This window comes from Panthera onca, chromosome B1 (genome assembly GCF_046562875.1).
Source record: "Panthera onca isolate mPanOnc1 chromosome B1, mPanOnc1 haplotype 2, whole genome shotgun sequence".
In the NCBI taxonomy this organism is placed as follows: Eukaryota; Metazoa; Chordata; class Mammalia; order Carnivora; family Felidae; genus Panthera; species Panthera onca.
Window position 1 is genome coordinate 17,494,009 of NC_138342.1, and position 17,817 is coordinate 17,511,825.

General features: G+C 42.9%; 1 protein-coding gene across 2 annotated transcripts in view; it reads right to left on the reverse strand.

Moving 5' to 3' along the window:
• The window catches only part of KCNIP4 (potassium voltage-gated channel interacting protein 4), a 1,157,282-nt gene extending 1,139,742 nt beyond the window's left edge, over positions 1-17,540 (reverse strand). For both annotated transcript variants that reach the window (XM_060655342.3, XM_081795498.1), the window contains exon 1: positions 17,206-17,540. In XM_060655342.3, coding sequence (XP_060511325.1) covers positions 17,206-17,266 — 61 coding nt within the window. In that variant the 5' untranslated portion in view covers positions 17,267-17,540. The remainder of the gene's footprint in view (positions 1-17,205) is intronic.
• Between the last annotated feature and the right edge of the window lie 277 nt (positions 17,541-17,817).

Genomic DNA, 17,817 nt, shown 5'->3' on the forward strand with positions numbered 1-17,817 from the left:
CTAAATCTGTATGCTAGTCCCTCCTGAGATCTTGATGCACACCTTCAGCTGCCAGCTAGCTTTTTCCTACATTCCTCACCAGTACCTCACCCTCAGGTCCCAAAGCAGCCGTATCGTCCAGAATTCTCACTGAAGGGTACAGCTAGACACGTGGACCTTTTTTCAAGCACCTCTTTTCCTGCCTCATTCCAGTGCTTAGTGACTTGTCGATGTTAACTGCCATACATCTCTTAAGCCTAACGCCTCCCCTACACTTGTCACACTGCTTTCATTCAGATCTCTCGTGCCACATTGTCTGCACTACTTTTCCAAGGAGTCCCCTTGACTTCTATGAATTACCTCCATCATTTCCTTCCGAAACACAAATAATTGCCATTCCCTTGCTCAACATCCTTCAATAGCTCCCCACTACCTGCAGATTTTAATTTAAACCCTTCAGTCCTATGCGCAGGTATCTGAAACAATCTACCACCATCTACCCTTCCAGACTTACTTGTGGATACATCTCCCCACACTGCCAATATGCAGTCCACATGGACTTTCTCACTATTCCCTGAATGTGGGTTGAGTTTTCACATAAATCTGAGTCTTGGCACAGACTGTTTCTACGACCTTGGAATCCTGTTCTCTCTCATCCACGGAATAAACCTCGACACACTTCAACATCTCAGTGAGATGCTATTTTCCTTAAGGGTTCCTTAATTTCTCTTGGCAGGTAGCTATTCCTGCAACTTTTCTTCCCCAGGACTTTGTGCCTCTATTTTAGCACTAAAATCACAGTGATCTCAGAGCGACATGCTCCCCTCTCCCAGCGGACAGCAAGCAGGAGACAGGCTTTTGTGATGGCTTATTCATTCAGCAAATATTGGAGAGCTCTGCTATTGGAAGGCTCTGTTCAAGGTATGCAGGATACACAGCGAACAAGACAACATCTATGTTGATGGAGTCTAAATTCCACAGGACGGAACTGCCATCCATATATTTTAAGGTGTGACTTGGAAAGGTTTGTTTAAAACCTTTTTTTAATTTTTTTTTTTTTTCAGAGAGCACATGGGGGTAGGGGCAGAGAGAAGGGGACCGAGGATCTGAAGCAGGCTCTGCGCTGACAGCAGCGAACCCGACGCGGGGCTCAAACTCATGACCCGCGAGATCATGACCTGAGCCAAAGTCAGATGCTCAACCAACTGAGCCACCCAGGCGCCCCTGGAGAGGTTTGTTTCACTCATCAGTAAGGCCATCATGAAATCAGAACGTTAACGCATATTACCACAGTGGCTTTTGTGTGTCATCCTAGCTCATCACCTCAAGCCGAGCTCTTCCTTCACTCCACTGCAATTCCCTAAGTGCCAGGCACTGAAATATGCACAAACTATAGGATCTTTAAATACTCAAGCCTCAGTCTTTTTTGATAAAACTATCCCTTCTCATGAAGGCTGGCAGAAACCTTTCCACAAGAGGGTATGTGATTACGCATCACAGTTAGGTAGACAATGTCGACGCAGGTTCCCCACAAATCAGCAGGAGTCAGACCCACACCGCATGGGTTCACGAAATAGAAAGAACAACAGATGAGCTCTCTGTGGCTGTGAAGAGAACGCCCAGACGTTAGTGCTGTTCGCCTATACTGCATACCTTTTCAAGTTTATGGGGCACTAGCTCACGTATGTCTCATGTACGTATTTGAGTATTTGTATACAGAGACTGAGGTTTCTCTGGAATTGATACATCTATCATGCATGAAACTCAGAATGCAGAACGAGTATGCCAGAGACCAATCAAGACAGAGACTGAAGAATGCAAAGAACTCTAAGTTGTGATGGGAACAGACGCAAATGGCCTGGAACAATGAGGAAAGATGAATCATGAATAACAGCATGGCAAGCATCATTTAACACTTGGTATTTCTAGAAGTGAACACACAACTATATAGAAGCTAACTGTTGATAAAACTTCACCGTGCACATTGCCATGTGACAGTTATTTGCCATGCACTGCTTTGTTCTAGGCTCTAGAATCTACTATGTTAGACTTCCCTCTTTACACTGGTCAAAGATGAATAGAAATGCTTGCACAAGAGGTCATGGGGATCCAACCTTTTGAATTTCATATTACTTTCTAGCATGATTATCGAAGAAAGCATTTAAGCTTTACTAATAATTAGGACACACACTTCTAAAGTACATGTGTATAATTTATGATTAGATCGATAAAAATGGAGGTGTACACTCAAAATATTTTACAGATGGGGATACAAGGCAAAACACTTTGGAGACTGCCACGTTCTAGACACCAAAAGGCTAGCAAGGAGTTTTAAATAACAGACCAAAGTCATATTTGCGAGGTTAGGCAATGCGGACAAGGTAAATGAGGAAAAAAAAAGTACAGAAGAAAATAATTCCAGATCCCACAAAAGCAAGCAGTTCAAAGGCCATGACCAATGGTTTGGTGGTAATTAGCATAACTGCCCTATGCTTTTTGCTGAGTGTAGGGACCACAGCCAGATATGATGTGGCTATTTGGTTAACTTGTTCCCCTGCTTAAAACCTCCAATTACTTCTCATTGCCATAGGATAAAGTTCAAATCCTTAATAAAAACCTCAAATTCTCAACCATCTGGCCCTGTCTGCCTCTTCAGCACTATCTTTTGCCCTTTTCTATTTTCAGATTTTCTTCGGGTCTTCAAGAATATTCTTGACTCCTGCGTCTGTCCGTCTTTAGGTGTCATTCAGATGTCAGATTAATTTCTACTTTTTGAAGGAGTTATTTTCTGACTCCTAAAACACATTCAATTTTTCCCCATATGTTCCTATAGCATTCTTTGCTCATTGTTCTAATATTCTCAGCATGCTGCTAATGTACTGTTGAAGGTCTTTCTTCCTTGCTAGCCATCTGTGAGGACAGAGAAGGCACTTGTATCCCCCAAGCACCCAGAACAATGTTTGATTTATAATACATATTCAACAAATGTGTTGACTGGAGTGAAGTTGAGTGAAATGTACCTTGAGACCCAGAGAAAAAGACTTTCTTTGAATTCCCTAAGCGTTTGCTTATGGCATTCCACGATGGCAGAATTATAAGGCTTACCTAATGGTTACAACAATACAACAATATTTGAAGACATTTCGCCATCCATTGGTCAACAAATATTTGAGTGTCCCTGTGGGTCCTGAAATTGTGCACGGTCTCCTTACTCTGGGTTGGCAGACACCAAACAATTAACGAAAACTGCATTCATTAAGGAACAGTGTTAAAAGGATTCACGACTTATTCTGACAGGAAGGAGGATGGCTGGAGTTCACTGCTTGCAGTAATGTTATATATTCTCAGTCGGTTAGTCTCAGCAAGGCTGCCTGTGCCCTGTGTCCACAGACTGGGTTGGACGATGTGGATGCAGGACCAAGCAGTGGCGGAAGGGGAAGGAATGCAGTGAGGCAAGGAGAACACTCTGAATCAAAATCGTGTCTTTGCGATAATATACATCCTTCAATGAAGGCTCCCCTGCGCGCTGCACTTTCAATCCTCATCTTCCCCAGACCCTTACCTGGAGCCAGCTTGCCTACGTGAGTCACTTCCGCCAGCCCTTCAGCTCAGGCTCAGAGAGGCCCTGCAGGTTACTTTCATCAACGTTCAAACTCCTCAAGTACCAATGGTTCTTTTCCCCAACCCACAAGGTCGGCTATCAAGGCTCCCTCTTCCCATACAGGATCACCAGGACTGGGCACTGGCTTTGGATCTTTACCTTGCATAGGATCTAGAAATCCGCAGGGAGATTTTTCAGGTCATCTGTCCTTTACCCCATTTACCATCTAACTGGATAATAGGCATAGTTTCTGCTGAGCTGAGCCCAGCCCTCCTAGGACCATATCAGGTCAACCCAGAGTGCCCTGCCCAGGCAGGAGAGAGAAAAGAGTATAGAGTACAGGCTGTGTATCAATTAATATTGCCTTGGTAATATCTCAACTATCCTGATCACTAGCTGTGTGACTTTGGGCAAGTTGCTTAACCCCTTTGAGCTTGAATGTACTTATCAATAAAAAGGATTTTTAAAACTACCTGGTATCCGTCTTACCAAGATATCCCTCCAGAACCCCAAATAAGTTGAACTTTTGACCCTACATACAAACACTTTCCTCCCTCTCACCCTCTCTCTCTTTCTCCTTCTTCTTCTGTCTTCTGGATAATGACTTCCTAGCACCATAAGCAAAGGACTTTATTCAGTCACCAAAGTTTGAGTATACAGCCTGCTTAGGAGTACATGCCTGACTCTGCTTTTTCTTCTCTGATCTCCCACCTAACTTCGTGCCCCCATTCAATCAAAGACCATCAGAGACCAATCAAAGATCAGACAGAACTAAAGATGGTTCAAAGACCATTCAGGATTCCCCAAGAATCTGCGAAACTCATTTTCTTCTCTGTCAACACCTCTACAAAATTGGCCAATCCTACTAAAGTCTGGGCAAATGCAAGATTTCCTCAACTGACCTTTCAACCTGAACACTCCCCCTTCCTTACTCTTTCCTGTAGAGCAGGGCAAGACAAATCTTCCTAGGGTGTCACTTTCACTGTGCCATCTTTTGGCGAAATCTTGAATTCTTGCCTGCTGAATCAAATTCACATTTCTGAGACTCTCCCTAATCTCATTTCTCAGCCTCGGCACTTCTCAGACAACCATCTACTCCAGTCAAACTGCTGTCCCCACAAATCCCTTCCTGCCACCTATCAAATGTCCCCTGGCAACCTAACCCTCACTGGTCATCCAATGCCCAGCTCACAGCACAGCCCCTCTGTAGGGTGTTCCCCAGCAGATCACGCCAGTGTGGCCTCCCCTGCCTCCTGCATCAGAGGACAAGATTACCCCTTCCAGAGAGCAAGTGCTCCATGTTCAAAACCCACTCCTTCCAGAACTTCCCATGTGTTCCTGGTCTCACCACCCTCCTGACTTCCCATCCTCAAGATTAAAATAACTTTTTCTCAAGCCAAAATAATTAAATAAGCCCATATTGATCAGGCGCTAACTATTTTTCAGGCACTGCACTGAGCCCTTTATACACATTAGTTCAGTTCATCCCTAGTACAATCTGTCAAATTGGATTCTCTTCATTGATTTACCACTCAGCACACATTTCAGTGAATTTTAATAAGGGAATAGTAAAAACTAAATATATACAAGATATAGATACATATGCAAACATTATAATATATAAACAATATTCTAGTACAGGAGCCTAGTCCATACATTTTTTTTTTCTTTGAAGGATTATATAAAAGCTATGAATGAAAGTAAAAGAAGGTAAGGGCTAAGGAGATAGAGGTGAGCTGTTATATTAGATGAAGTCATCAGAGAAGTAATATTTTAATGGAGATCTGAATAAGTGAAGATGAAAGCCAGTGGCGTAAATGGGGCAAGAATATTCCAGGTACATATAAAGAAACTAAGTTACAGAGAGGCCGTGTGGCTTCCTAAGGTCACACAGGAACAGACACAGCATCTGAATCCTACTTCTGACTCCAGAATCTAATTCTGAGACCCCATTCTTCATCCACCATTTATGTTCTGTAACAGTTCACTCTGTAAACTACCTGTGGCTTTTTGAAATTCTTGTATTCCCCATTTGTTGGCAAGCATGGACCATCTATGTGCCAGGCACTGACCTCCATGACATTCTCCTCTCTCATTTCTTCTCCAGCTGGGACACAGTTCCCGGGTTTTACATCCATCTCTCACCCATATTCTTCATGGTACTAATCCTAGACTCTGCCTCCTATCCAGGGTCATATCTTCAATTACCTTTGCTCTCTGCAATGGACTCCCGCACATGAGTCCCAAGCTTAGTTTTCTGGCCAGCTTCTTGGAAGTAGGGCCATGCCTCATTCATCTCTCTATTCCAAATACCCATCATAGCACTAGATGCTCAATAAATGCACGCTTCTCTGAAATCAATTAAACTTGAACGCCACATTTCCAACTGCCTTCGGGACAGTTGGCCTGGATTCTTTCCCAGTTGATATCAATATTTCTAAAAGTGAACATGTTATCTTCCCTCCAAAACCTGTTTTCCTCCTGTGTTCCTTGCTTCTCATCATGGCACCACGAGGTACCCATCCCCATCTATCTCCTTCCCATTTCCTTAAGTTTGTGCAACTCTTCCACATTCCCACTTCAAGTATGTGCAAATGTTTTCTCTTTCCTGGACTAATGCAACAGCCTCCTAATGACATCCTTGTCGATGACGCATCCTACACAGCTATGCAAAACTAATGTGCTTCATTCTGTCGCTCCTCACTAAATTCAACTGGCTCCCCACTGTCTGCATAATCCCATCTCACTCTCATGTTCCAGAACCAGATAGCCCAGTAACTACTGGACATCTCCATTTTGAAGGAGGAAGTCATCCTTAAAGGCGGCCTTAAATTTCATAGTCCCCAAACTGATTTCACTTCCTTTCAAACAAAACCTCCCCTGTATCTCTCATCTTGGTAAATATATGCCACCCACCAGCTACCCAACCCAGAAATCTAGCTCTCCCAAGCTCCTCTTTCTCCTCCAATCCCAATTCCCACCTGTCATCAGCTCCTGCTGGTCTTGTCCTCTATTTTACTCACCGGTACCTTCCAGTCCTCACCGGATCACACTGCTGCTTTACTATGTTCAAGACGCCTCAGCTGCTATCCCACCTTAGCCAGTATGCTTGACTGCCCTTTCACCCAGTTGTGGCCATTTGTCAACCACTGCAGTTATCTTCCCAACGTGTGACTGAGATCACCCTGTGCTCTTGACTGGAATTTATCAGTAGTCCCCACTGCCTCCATGTCCTGACCCTGCCTCCTTCTCCAGCTTCCATTTCACTGTTCCCTTCTTCTCCCCAGCTTAACTGCAACCCACAGAACTTCTCTCTGTTCCCTGACTGTAGCACATGTTCTCTTAGGACCAGCCTTAGAATCAGAGCTCTCCCCACCCAAAGCATCCATCACTCCACTTGCTGCCTTTTCCTGGAAAACTCATTCTCATCCTTCTGCCCCATCAAGGCTAGGGAGCATCCTTTGATCCTTCCCAGCCTGCATGAGTGACTCATATCTGTGTTTCCAAAGCACTCAATACTGGATGCTATCACAGGACTTGGCACATGCTAATTACCATCCTACATGTCAGGCTCTTGGACTCAGCATCCCCCATGGGATGTTTTAATCTCTGTATTCTAGCACTTACAACAATACTGGACAAATAATAGATGTTAATATATGTTTCTAGTACTCAGAACAATGCTTGACAAATAACAGATGCCCGGTATATGTTTTACAAAAGAATAAATTGCCTCACATTTGGAGAATCCCCTACTGATACAGAGAGTAGTGATATTACCCAGTCTATGGGTTAATGCTGTTTTTCTGTGTAATGCTTGTTCTGTATTTCAAGTGACTCTGAAACCAATATCACTTAATAACAAACCCTGTGATCATGGAAGGTCTACTCTGTGCTCCTTCAGCTTATTGTTTCATAATAGACAAGGACATGCCAATATCCTCCATCAAGGACATACACTGGGGTCCTGTGAAGGTATTTAGCAAGTGCCTTTGACAATGAGGTAACCTAATGTGCTCTACCCAATCATTACACCGTTCAGCTCAAGTAGAATTCTAGGGCAGAGACAGAAGATAGGATTTAAACGCTTAATTCCTGTACCTTCAACAGCTAATATGCCTTCTTATATTCTGAAATATTTACCAGCAGTGTCTCTCCTACAGTAGGTAACTGTTAAACATGTTTTAGATGGATGATTGTTGAATAACATCCTCAAAACTATTTATAAAACCATCAAAACAAATTGCATTAAGACTGAAGTTATAACTGTCACCGCTTGAGATCTGAAATTCAATTCTAATATATTTATGAAAAGCCACAATCTCATGCTCAGGGATCCAAAAATAAATGTAACTGTGTTTTAAATTGCAATGTTTCTGACAAATTACATCTGTATGTCGTTCAATCTTCCCCAGTTAGTGTTTGTAGTTTCTGCACTGTTGGTACGTATCCTGCGAGCTGAACAATTTTGAAAGTTATTTTAATGACTAATTTTCATTTGGCACCTACATCCACAACTTTAACCAGGAAGGTTTTATAGGGTTCAGCTGCAAATCTGGTACTTAAATCACATCAGAAGGGCCAGTAGTACTTGTCAGCTTTGCAGTTTAGACTTTTTGCCTTCTTAAAAGTATCTAACAATACCTCCATCAAAAACGGAGTTTATTCCATCAAGACATGGCAGAAGTATTCGCTCACTCTGTGCCCCTGTGTACTGCTGTATTCTGCAGGGTCCATCTTTCTTTTGCCGTGTTTCTCAATACCTGGTTCTGAATGCTCAGGATTTCATACTTGTTCCCCAAGGTTCCCTCCTCACCACCTTCAAATTAATGTAAGGCACCTGTGTTTCAGAGCCTGCACTAACCCTCTGATCACAGCTTCGGCAGGAAACAATGATGAAACTGGACCTTGAGAGGAGAGGGAACGGGGAACAGATTGCAATGATACTGTGCATCTCAGTGGGGAGAGATGTGGTTTCCAATTAAAGGGAGTTTGGGGAAATAGAGTATGGAAAGAGTGATTAAAGAATCGCTGGACAAAATGGAAGAAAGGTCTAGCAGATCAGACTTTCACAAGTACTCACAACATTAGGTCAGGTACAAGATGCTTATGATAAACGATTGATGTTACAGAATTACATTTAAAAATTAGAGTGACAGTCTCCTTGATTTTAAAAATTTGACACTAATTTGAAATGCCTCTGCCGTTACCAGGACATTATTTAAACTGGCAATCAGAGAGCTGGGAATTTTCAATTCCTTTATGACCATCTTTAAACAGAAGTTATTACTCATTTTGTACTCACCAAGCTTCAAAATCATATTTGTATTATAACAAAAAGTACACTTCTTCATAGACTCCCAACATCACACCTTTTAAAAACCTTTAAAATGGCTTAGGTATCATGTCTTTAAGTGGTTGACAAATAAACCCATATTACAGATGGAAAACAGAAGACAGGAAGAAGCCGGGCAACAGAATGAATACAGAATTTTGAGCCCCATTCTTTTAATAGCTTTATTCTGTAAGACCCCAGAGAAAGAAAGGTCAAGTTCAAAATCACTGTTTGCCTTCACTGTATCCATATGAAAGGAATGGCATCTATGCCAACTGGATGGAATCTTGCTTTTCAACACCCATCTCACTTCATCCTTACTTCTGTTATAGCATTGAACATTTTAAAATACACATGTTTAGTCATTTCTTTTCTCCCTTACTCAGCTATACACACCTGGTACCTACTCCGTAAATATCTCTTGAATAAACAGTAACCTTTCTGAATGCCAACTCCACATCTCATTAATCCCTGCACCAAGAAGTTTCTTTGTAAATATTTGCTGAATTAAACTCATGTCATCATTACAGAATCCATTCCTGTAGTCTAGGAGTGGAAATGATTACCAGCATTTCATAAATGGAGAAAGAGGAACAATGACATTATACTCAATGGCTATTTTACATGCTCTTACCTTTCCAAATTAAATTAAAATTTTTCTCAATTAAGCCACCCTCCAAGTTAAATTTGTTCTTGGGACTGGCTTTGCAGGGTTATTTCCGAAATGTCTATTAGTTCTATATTATTTTGTTTTGTGTCAAATTCTCTGCAAAAGCAACAAGTCCTGAGAACCCTCTTCCACTGGGATGAGATGCTGGGGTACAAGAGTTTACTTCCACCTTAAGTATGAACACAAAAGAAGATACTTTTTTCATGAAACACTTCTCTTGGAGCATGTACCATATACAAAACATGGAAAAATGGTCTGGCAAGACCATTTTTTTGTAAGGAGTTTCTTATGGTAGTCTAATGGAACAAAGTACAAAAAGTTACAACTGAAAATAAAGCCCCTGGCAGAATACCCATTCTGGGAGGTCGATCAGTTTAATAGTTACATGTGTTCTTTTCACCCAATTTTATTATGAAACTCATGAAGGCGTTTGGAAGTCCTATGTTCTCTTATTAAAAAATAATAAGCATATTGGGGGGACATTCCTGGGGACACCTCAGCATCTGTAATACAATGCACAGACAATATCATGATGAAGATGTGAGAGGGGGTGCATAGTCATAAATATTGTGGTATTACTATATCAGTCAAAACTGATTCTGATTCCCATTTGGGCTGCAGATAATGTCATTTTTAAATATACTGCTTTGCTCAAAAGATCCTTCAAAATATTAACTGTTGATGTCTAAAGATGAAAGTCTATTTTTCCTCCAAAACCTTTTTAAAGACCTATAAAAAATGCCAGTTCTAATTCCCTAAAGACTTTTCATTCACTATTCATGAGAAGATTCTGCCTGAGTACATGAAGGGACCTTTCCCTAAGCCAATCCAAATTTCAGGAAACCAAAAAGTTACAGACTGTTGTTGCAAAATGGGTTGACTACTTGTTTTTACCTAAATAAGTAATTGGGGAAGAGAAGTTTCTAAAAGGTCAATAATATATCCAAAGGGTATTTAAATATATCCAAAAGGGCATTTCCAATGGGAGAGCCATTCAGCCACACTGGCTGTGTTTGTTCAGAAGGAAAAAAATCAGCCCATAACATGAGCATGAAGGCCAATTGCTCAATACGGCAAATTCTGTACTTGTATCTCTGTTCAAATTATTCCTTCGATTGGCAGAGCATGTGGAGAACTTCTGTGATTAAACAGTGTGTGCCTCTTTTTTCAGAATTCCTAATGCCATGTGCATATACACACATCTAGAGCTGCCCACAGTGCACTGACTGAACAAAGAGAGGGAGACATCCACAGAGGGGAGAGGAAAAGAGCTGAACCCCGTCTCTTTTCAGCCCTGCCATGGGATCCACTTCCAGTGCAGCCTGATTCTCTCTGTGAAATCTGATATGAAAGAAAATGCACCTGACGAAATGGACAGGTAGACATTGAATGATATTTCTGTTTTTGTTTTTTTATTTTTATAGCACAGTCACTGCTATAATGAAAAGATTCACCACCTGATGAGGATGATAGCCAAGAGGAGAATAATGTTGGTAGATGTGGTGGTATAGCCATTCAGGCTCTGGGGCCTGGAAGCTTTAGGAAGGGCCGCTCTCTGGAGCATGAACTCAGACTATAGACCGTTACAATCACGATTCAAAGGGAATACTTAATTCACGATCTTAGCTCTTACTTGTAGGGGAACCAAAGGAGTGATAACTACTCACTGGGGGCTCCTCGGACTACTGATCCTAGAGGTGGTAGGCCTGGAAGGTATAAAGGATAAAAGAGAGTCACGGCAACAACATCCAAAGACAACACTGACTATTGCTCTAAATACACAGAAAACACTGAGTATTTATTAAGCCCTTCTTTGGAAACACAAACTCTCATAGCAATGCATTATGGATGCAAGAGCATGCACAGTGCAGACAGGTACTATTTTGGTGCCCTATAACTATCTGTAGAGACCTGGCCCAATGAATGGAAAAGACAGACAACCCAAAAAGAATGTCACTTTCCAGTAGACAGCTTAACAAGCAATCGATAACTTGGGGTCTTTACTGGATCTATCACCGGGCAACACAGTTTAAATCCACTAACTGTGTCTTAAGCAACTTTTGTGAATCACTGTGCCAGTACTTACTAGGTGCACAAAAATGGGTATTTCCTGTATGATATTCACCATCAAGGGTTTACCATATAATAGCTGCCAATGAGACATACATGCATAGTTTATTCTGTCTTGTCATTCAGATATAGGTCAAAATAAAGGAAAAATGACCTAGGAAAATTCAAAGCAGAATTCTCTGAGGAAGAGGCAGGGAGAAATTCAGTAAGGCTGCACAAGGAAGACACTGCATTTGCAATGTGTCTTGAAGGATGCGTTTAGTGTTAAACATATAACAATGTTCAGTGGGCAATGTTCAGGCAGAAAGTTCATTCTAAACAGTAGGTACAACTTGAGATATGTGTGGGGACTAGTGATTAGTCCAGTTTAGCAGGTCAAGGTAGAGTCATGGAAGACAGTGTTGGGATGGAAGACTGTCAACATACCGGGGGAGCTGGGACTACTAAGCTAGAAAAAGTATTTTTAGTTCTATAAGTCATAGGAAGACATTAAAAGATTTTGCACGGGTGAATGATCTGACTCAAGTCAGTTTTTAGTGAATGTGGTTGGTTTCGAGTGGGGAGGCACTTAGCACAAATAGGCGGCAACCATGATAGTCTGGGAAATGATAAGCACATAACCTTGTGTGCGTGATGGGAACTGGAGAGGGAGCTAGACATAAAGCTAGAAAAGCATCAGTAGGGCTTGGTGACTGATTCCACATGGAAAGGAGGGGGAGGAAATGATTAAATACCATAGACAATTCAATGCTTTGTTTTTTTTTTAATAAACTGTAGGCTTCAAAAAATGATGCTACCATTAACAAAATTTTGAAAATCAACTGTTCTTTGAAGAGACAATAGGTCTTTTCTAACATACTGACTTTGAGGTGCTGGTGAAATTTGCTAATAGCTCTGACCAGCACAGCGTGGAAATGAACTGGAAAGGGATCAGGCCAGAACCACAGATTAAGGAGACTTCGGTATCAAAGATGCACCAAAACCACAGTTTGTTTCAGCAGAGAATGTAGACAGAGAAGATAGCTGAGACAGAAGTGTGTGAAAAGTTGCATAAAAAGTACAAAGAAAGAAAAGGGGTCAGAAAAAGAGATCTGAGAGGAGTAGGAGGAACCAGAATAACACAGTCACCAAATCCAAGGGAGACTTCATTCAACAAATATCTGTTGTTGAGCAAATCTAACACGTCAGGCTTTGTGCTAGATTCTGGGGATACACAGTGGGCAGAACACAACAGCTCTGCTCTCACGAAGTTCATGGTTTTTTAAGGAGTGTTGATAAATAGCATGAAGCATCACTGTGAGTTTGGAGTGATGTAAATTAAGACCATCAGGACCTTTAACCAAATGAAAAGTTGTCTTTTTTTTTTTTTTAATACAGAAGTGATTCAACGCCCAAGGGTGAATAAATTTGTAGTGACAGGTGTACTTATATAACCTTAAAACACTTTTAAGGATGGTACGGACCCACTGAACAAAATGTACACATTCTCCCATCCTTATTCCTTCCCTCCCTCCTCTCTCTCTCTGTCTCTCCCTCCCCCCCCCCCCCACACTTTAGTCTGCTTGGAATAAAAAGGGAGGCTATTAAGTAAACAAGCACACTCTGCTATGAAATATTGAAAAGCAATATTATCCACATGTTCTAGAAAACCAGTGAGGAAAAGGAAAACAAATAAAAGGACCAAAAAAAAGAGTAAGAAGGACCATATACTTTAAGCCCAGAAATATATCTTCAAAAAAGATTCAACCACTATGTAGTCTACAATTCTGCAGAAATCGTGCACACACATTTTATATTAAATGGCTCATTAATTTCCAAACCACCCATAGCCTTATTTTATGAAACTTTGCATAGGCATTGGTCAGAAAAAAAAGCGCAGTAAAGGGAGGGGGTGAGGGTGTTGAATTTTAACATTCCATCATGTCATTTGCTTAGTACCTTCTGAGATTTAACGACATGAAGAAAACAGGATAATGCCTATGTAATGAAGAGCTTTTCTTGGGCTACTCAGAATCCACAGACTTTTCACTAGTAACTGTGTGGAATCACTAATCTGGATTTGCCTTATGCTTAATAACACACAACTTAAGCCGAAGCCATCATACAACCATTAAACAGCAATACAAAATCGCAGGGATTTTTCACTCCAGTATTGCTGGTTTGCAAACTCAGGACCTTCCTGGGTGAAATCTGAAACTGGTCCCCATACATGGAGGACAGGGAAGAAAGAGGCAGACGATTCCAGATTGGAAGGTAGCAGATGCAATAAACAAGGGAATTTACATATGAGGTTTGCCTTGAGGGCTACAAGACAAGTAGATCTCCACCCCTGCCCGCTAGAAACTTAAAAGTTGATAGAGAAGCCCTGCCAGGGCTCATTCATGTACACCATCCAGATGGCCTCAACAACACCTTTCTCACTCAAGGCTATGTCCTTGAAAACAGCTCCTGCTACAGGAAAGGCAGGCAGAACACACATTCTAAGGGCAGGGAGGGAGTAAGGAGCCTTCAACTGCCCAGGTCCAGCTGGTGGATCAAACAAGTAGTCACAGTCACGTCCTCTGGATGACCTCTTCCAACAACAATTGAAATGTACATGCATATCCCTCCCCACTTTTAGCTGTAGACGCCTTCACACAACATATGCCATCCCTAAGTTAGATGGCACAAATTGAGGACACCGATGAAAAATCTCATAGGGTTTTTTTTTTTTTAACTCTGACCTTATCTCTGATTCTCTTTCAAATATACTGTTGAATTATCAACTCCATCTGTGTCTCCACTGGTAGCAGGATTATGTTTGATTTCATAGCCAGGGAGCTAAATAATAATAGTCAATTTCATGAAAACTATATTCTGGGCAGGCTTTTGATTTAACGTGGAAGCTGATGAGAGGCAGGCTAAAAGTGAGCACTACAGTTTGTAAGAAACCTTTTCTATTTGTATGTACTTATTTACAAACAGTCCATTTTCTGTCCTCTGTAGCATGAACAGTGTTTTAACCACAGGAACTCGGAAGTGGTCATCAGCATATTAAATGCATTACCTGCTGAAAGAGAGCAGGGAATAAACTTTTTTAGCTACAGGACTATAAAGTTTTAACAGCCCAATTCAGCCCTGCTCCCATCCTTCCTACATTTCCTTTCATGTGGTTTTCTCCTTTGTCTCTCAGCAAAACTGGTTTTCATAGTATTCTGGCCCTAGAGTCAGGTCATAAAATACACACATGCCCTCGTGCGTGCAACACACACACACACACACACACACACACACACACACACTCTTCTCTAATTCCTCATTTCCCTCTCATCTTCATACATTCCTGTCAGTCTAGTCCTCCAGTTAAAATGTCCAAATTCTGATTAAATCATTTTATGAACCTCTGTCCAAAAGGCATACATTCAAGGGAAAACCATCATGGTCACCTCAGAAGTTATGCAAATGTCTCACTTATTTGAAAGGAAACAAGAGATCACAATCTATTGTTTTAAAAAGAATGGAAGGCAGAGTCCAAACCTTTAAAAATGACAATCTTTTCTTATCCCAGGATTATTAAAGAGCATCCTATGTCTGAGCTTCAGCATATATTTGGTGGAAATAATCGAGACTCCACATTCAGTGGATCATTCTCAAATATTAACCTTGAAACAGTAACAACAAGAACAGAAGGATGTATCACAGTCTTTATTCTCCTCCTACGACAATTAACTAAAAACGTGTGAATACAATTCAAGAAACAGGTGTCAAATCCATTCAAGCCGGAAAACTCTTCACTTTTGGTCTCACCTTAACCAAGATATAAACCAGCATCTTCCTATTCTCCAAGTGAACAATGAACACGTGCTGATTTTAAAGATAGTACTAAGTTTTTTTTTAATGTATCATACTCCCCAGATGTGACTTCATCTTTTTTTTTTTTTTCCCATTTTATCTAACACACAGAGATTATGCCCACCTGTGGCACTGTGACTAGACTGGACCCGCTCATTCAATCCCCATCCGGCCAATTAAAGATTAGGTCCAGTCAAAAAGCTGTTATCACTGAGGAGCCGAATAATGTAAGCCACCCAGTTTCCCAGACTTTCTCTTCCTGATCTATCTTCAAGTCCCCACCACTGTGTCATGCATGAGTACAGATCCTAAAAGGACAGCTAACTCTCTACCCTCTTCTGAGGTCTCTGCAAAGACAGAGACCCTATAAACTTAACAATCTACTCAGCCCTTTCCACTTAAGATGCCATTCTGGAAAACAAATCAATTTCTTAACGTTTATCAGTACCCCTCATAAAATATACCCTAGACATTCTTGGTTCATAATCGGTGAACTCTTGCCATAAGTGAAACAGGAACTAAACAACAGGACAGCTCAAAGTTGGGAGTTTAAAAGGTAATGGTCATATTTTTTTTTCCAGCCTATAAAAGACCAAGACTTTTTTCTCTTAGAAATTTCACACTCAAGTAAGACTAGTGTCCTCTCAGTTACAATGACCTTAACTACCAGAGGGGAGGCAAGAGAGGCAAAATGTCCATTTCTCAATGTCCGAATTGGAGTGACAGACTCAAGTTGTCCAAAGTGATTCTATTTGCCTGGATATAAACGGGTAGAATGTGGATCTCTTCCCTTGCAACCTCAAACCCAAGTTTTTCATCCTCTAAATCCAAACTGTGCCATAGCCTTATGTGCGACCCCTCATCTTCTATCATCTGGGAAATAGCCAGCTCTTTATTAGTCTCTGCTTCCTGCAGCCACCTTCATTCTATTTTTGGCTCCTCTAAAAACTGTAGACATCGAAGCCACCTAAAAACAAACCGATTCAACCAAAGGTGCTTGGGGTGGGAGATGTCTCATCCCCTACTTCACGAGGGATCCCACTAAACTCCTTTCCTGGCTTTCGCAGAACACACGATACTCTGAAAGCAAACACCCTGCACAAGAGTGCCCGGTACCTTTCCAAGGCTGTACCGTATATAAATTATTTCCAGGTGTCACTGAAGACCATTTTCTCTGAACACACTAAACTGAGGCTGGCAATAAAACAAGGCGCACGCTCCTCCTGAAGAATCTGACCCGAGAAACATTCCGCCTGTATGTTACCAGCGAACAAAAATACAGAGTTTTAATGAGGAAATGTTAGGGAGCATTTAGGAAAAGTGGAGGGAGAGGATCAATACTGTTTCAGCTCTGTTATCCCCAGGTGTTAGGGGAAGGAAGTGTGTGTGGTCTGCAGTCATCTGGCAGATGCATAAACAACATCGGAAATTTTCAGAGAAGGCAAAAGTAGGCACAGGATCGCAGGGGACCCCGCCACCGGCGAGTTTCACACGCACTTCAAACAGCTCTTCTTCCCGACCTGGACCTCGCGTGCACCCCCTCTCCTTGGCACCCCCATTCCCGCCGCTCCCACCCCCCCCTTCCCAGTCCCGCCTGCGTGGCTGTCTCTCATGCAGCAAAGGCAACAAGCGTCCCCAGCCCAGGAAGGGGTCCCCGTCTCAGCTTGCGAGGGAAGGAGGGGAAGAGGGGCGCCCGCTCGCATGCTCAATGCATCCTACCGCCTGTGGAGCTCGCCTCCTCCAGCTGAGCCGAGATGCTTTCCACCCTCCTCACATTCATCTTCGGGGACGCAGGGTGCAGGAGCGGGACTCGAGAGTCTGCGGCCCAGGGACGTGTGTCGACGGGTCTGCCACCGAAGCGCACTCGCCGCTCGGCCCGGGGCTTCCGCGGCGCTGGGAGCGCGAGGCGGCGGCGGCGGCGGGCAGGGCGCGCGGAGCGGGCTGCAGGTGCGGCGGAGGCCGGCGGGGGGCGCCGGGGGCGCTGCGCGGCGCTGGGCGGCGGGAGCGCGCGGGCAGCCTGGGAGCGGGCGCAGTTCACCGCGAGCCAGAGAGCGAGGCGCCCCCTCCCCTCGCGCGCTCCGGCGCCGCCCCTGCCACCTGCTGCCCAGTCAGCTTGGGGGGGGGCGGGGGGGGGATGCTGGCGCGGTGGCTCCAGCGACGGAGCAGCCAGACCTGAGACTAGAGGGGATAACGAGTTAGGAGAGGCGCCTCCGGGACCCCTTTTTGCTGCGCGCGGCGCCTAGCGAAGAACGCGCAGGTGGATTCTCGGAGGGTTCAACTCCGACAGCTAGGCTGGAGATGGGGCACAAAGTTAGGCCGAGTGCGAAGGAC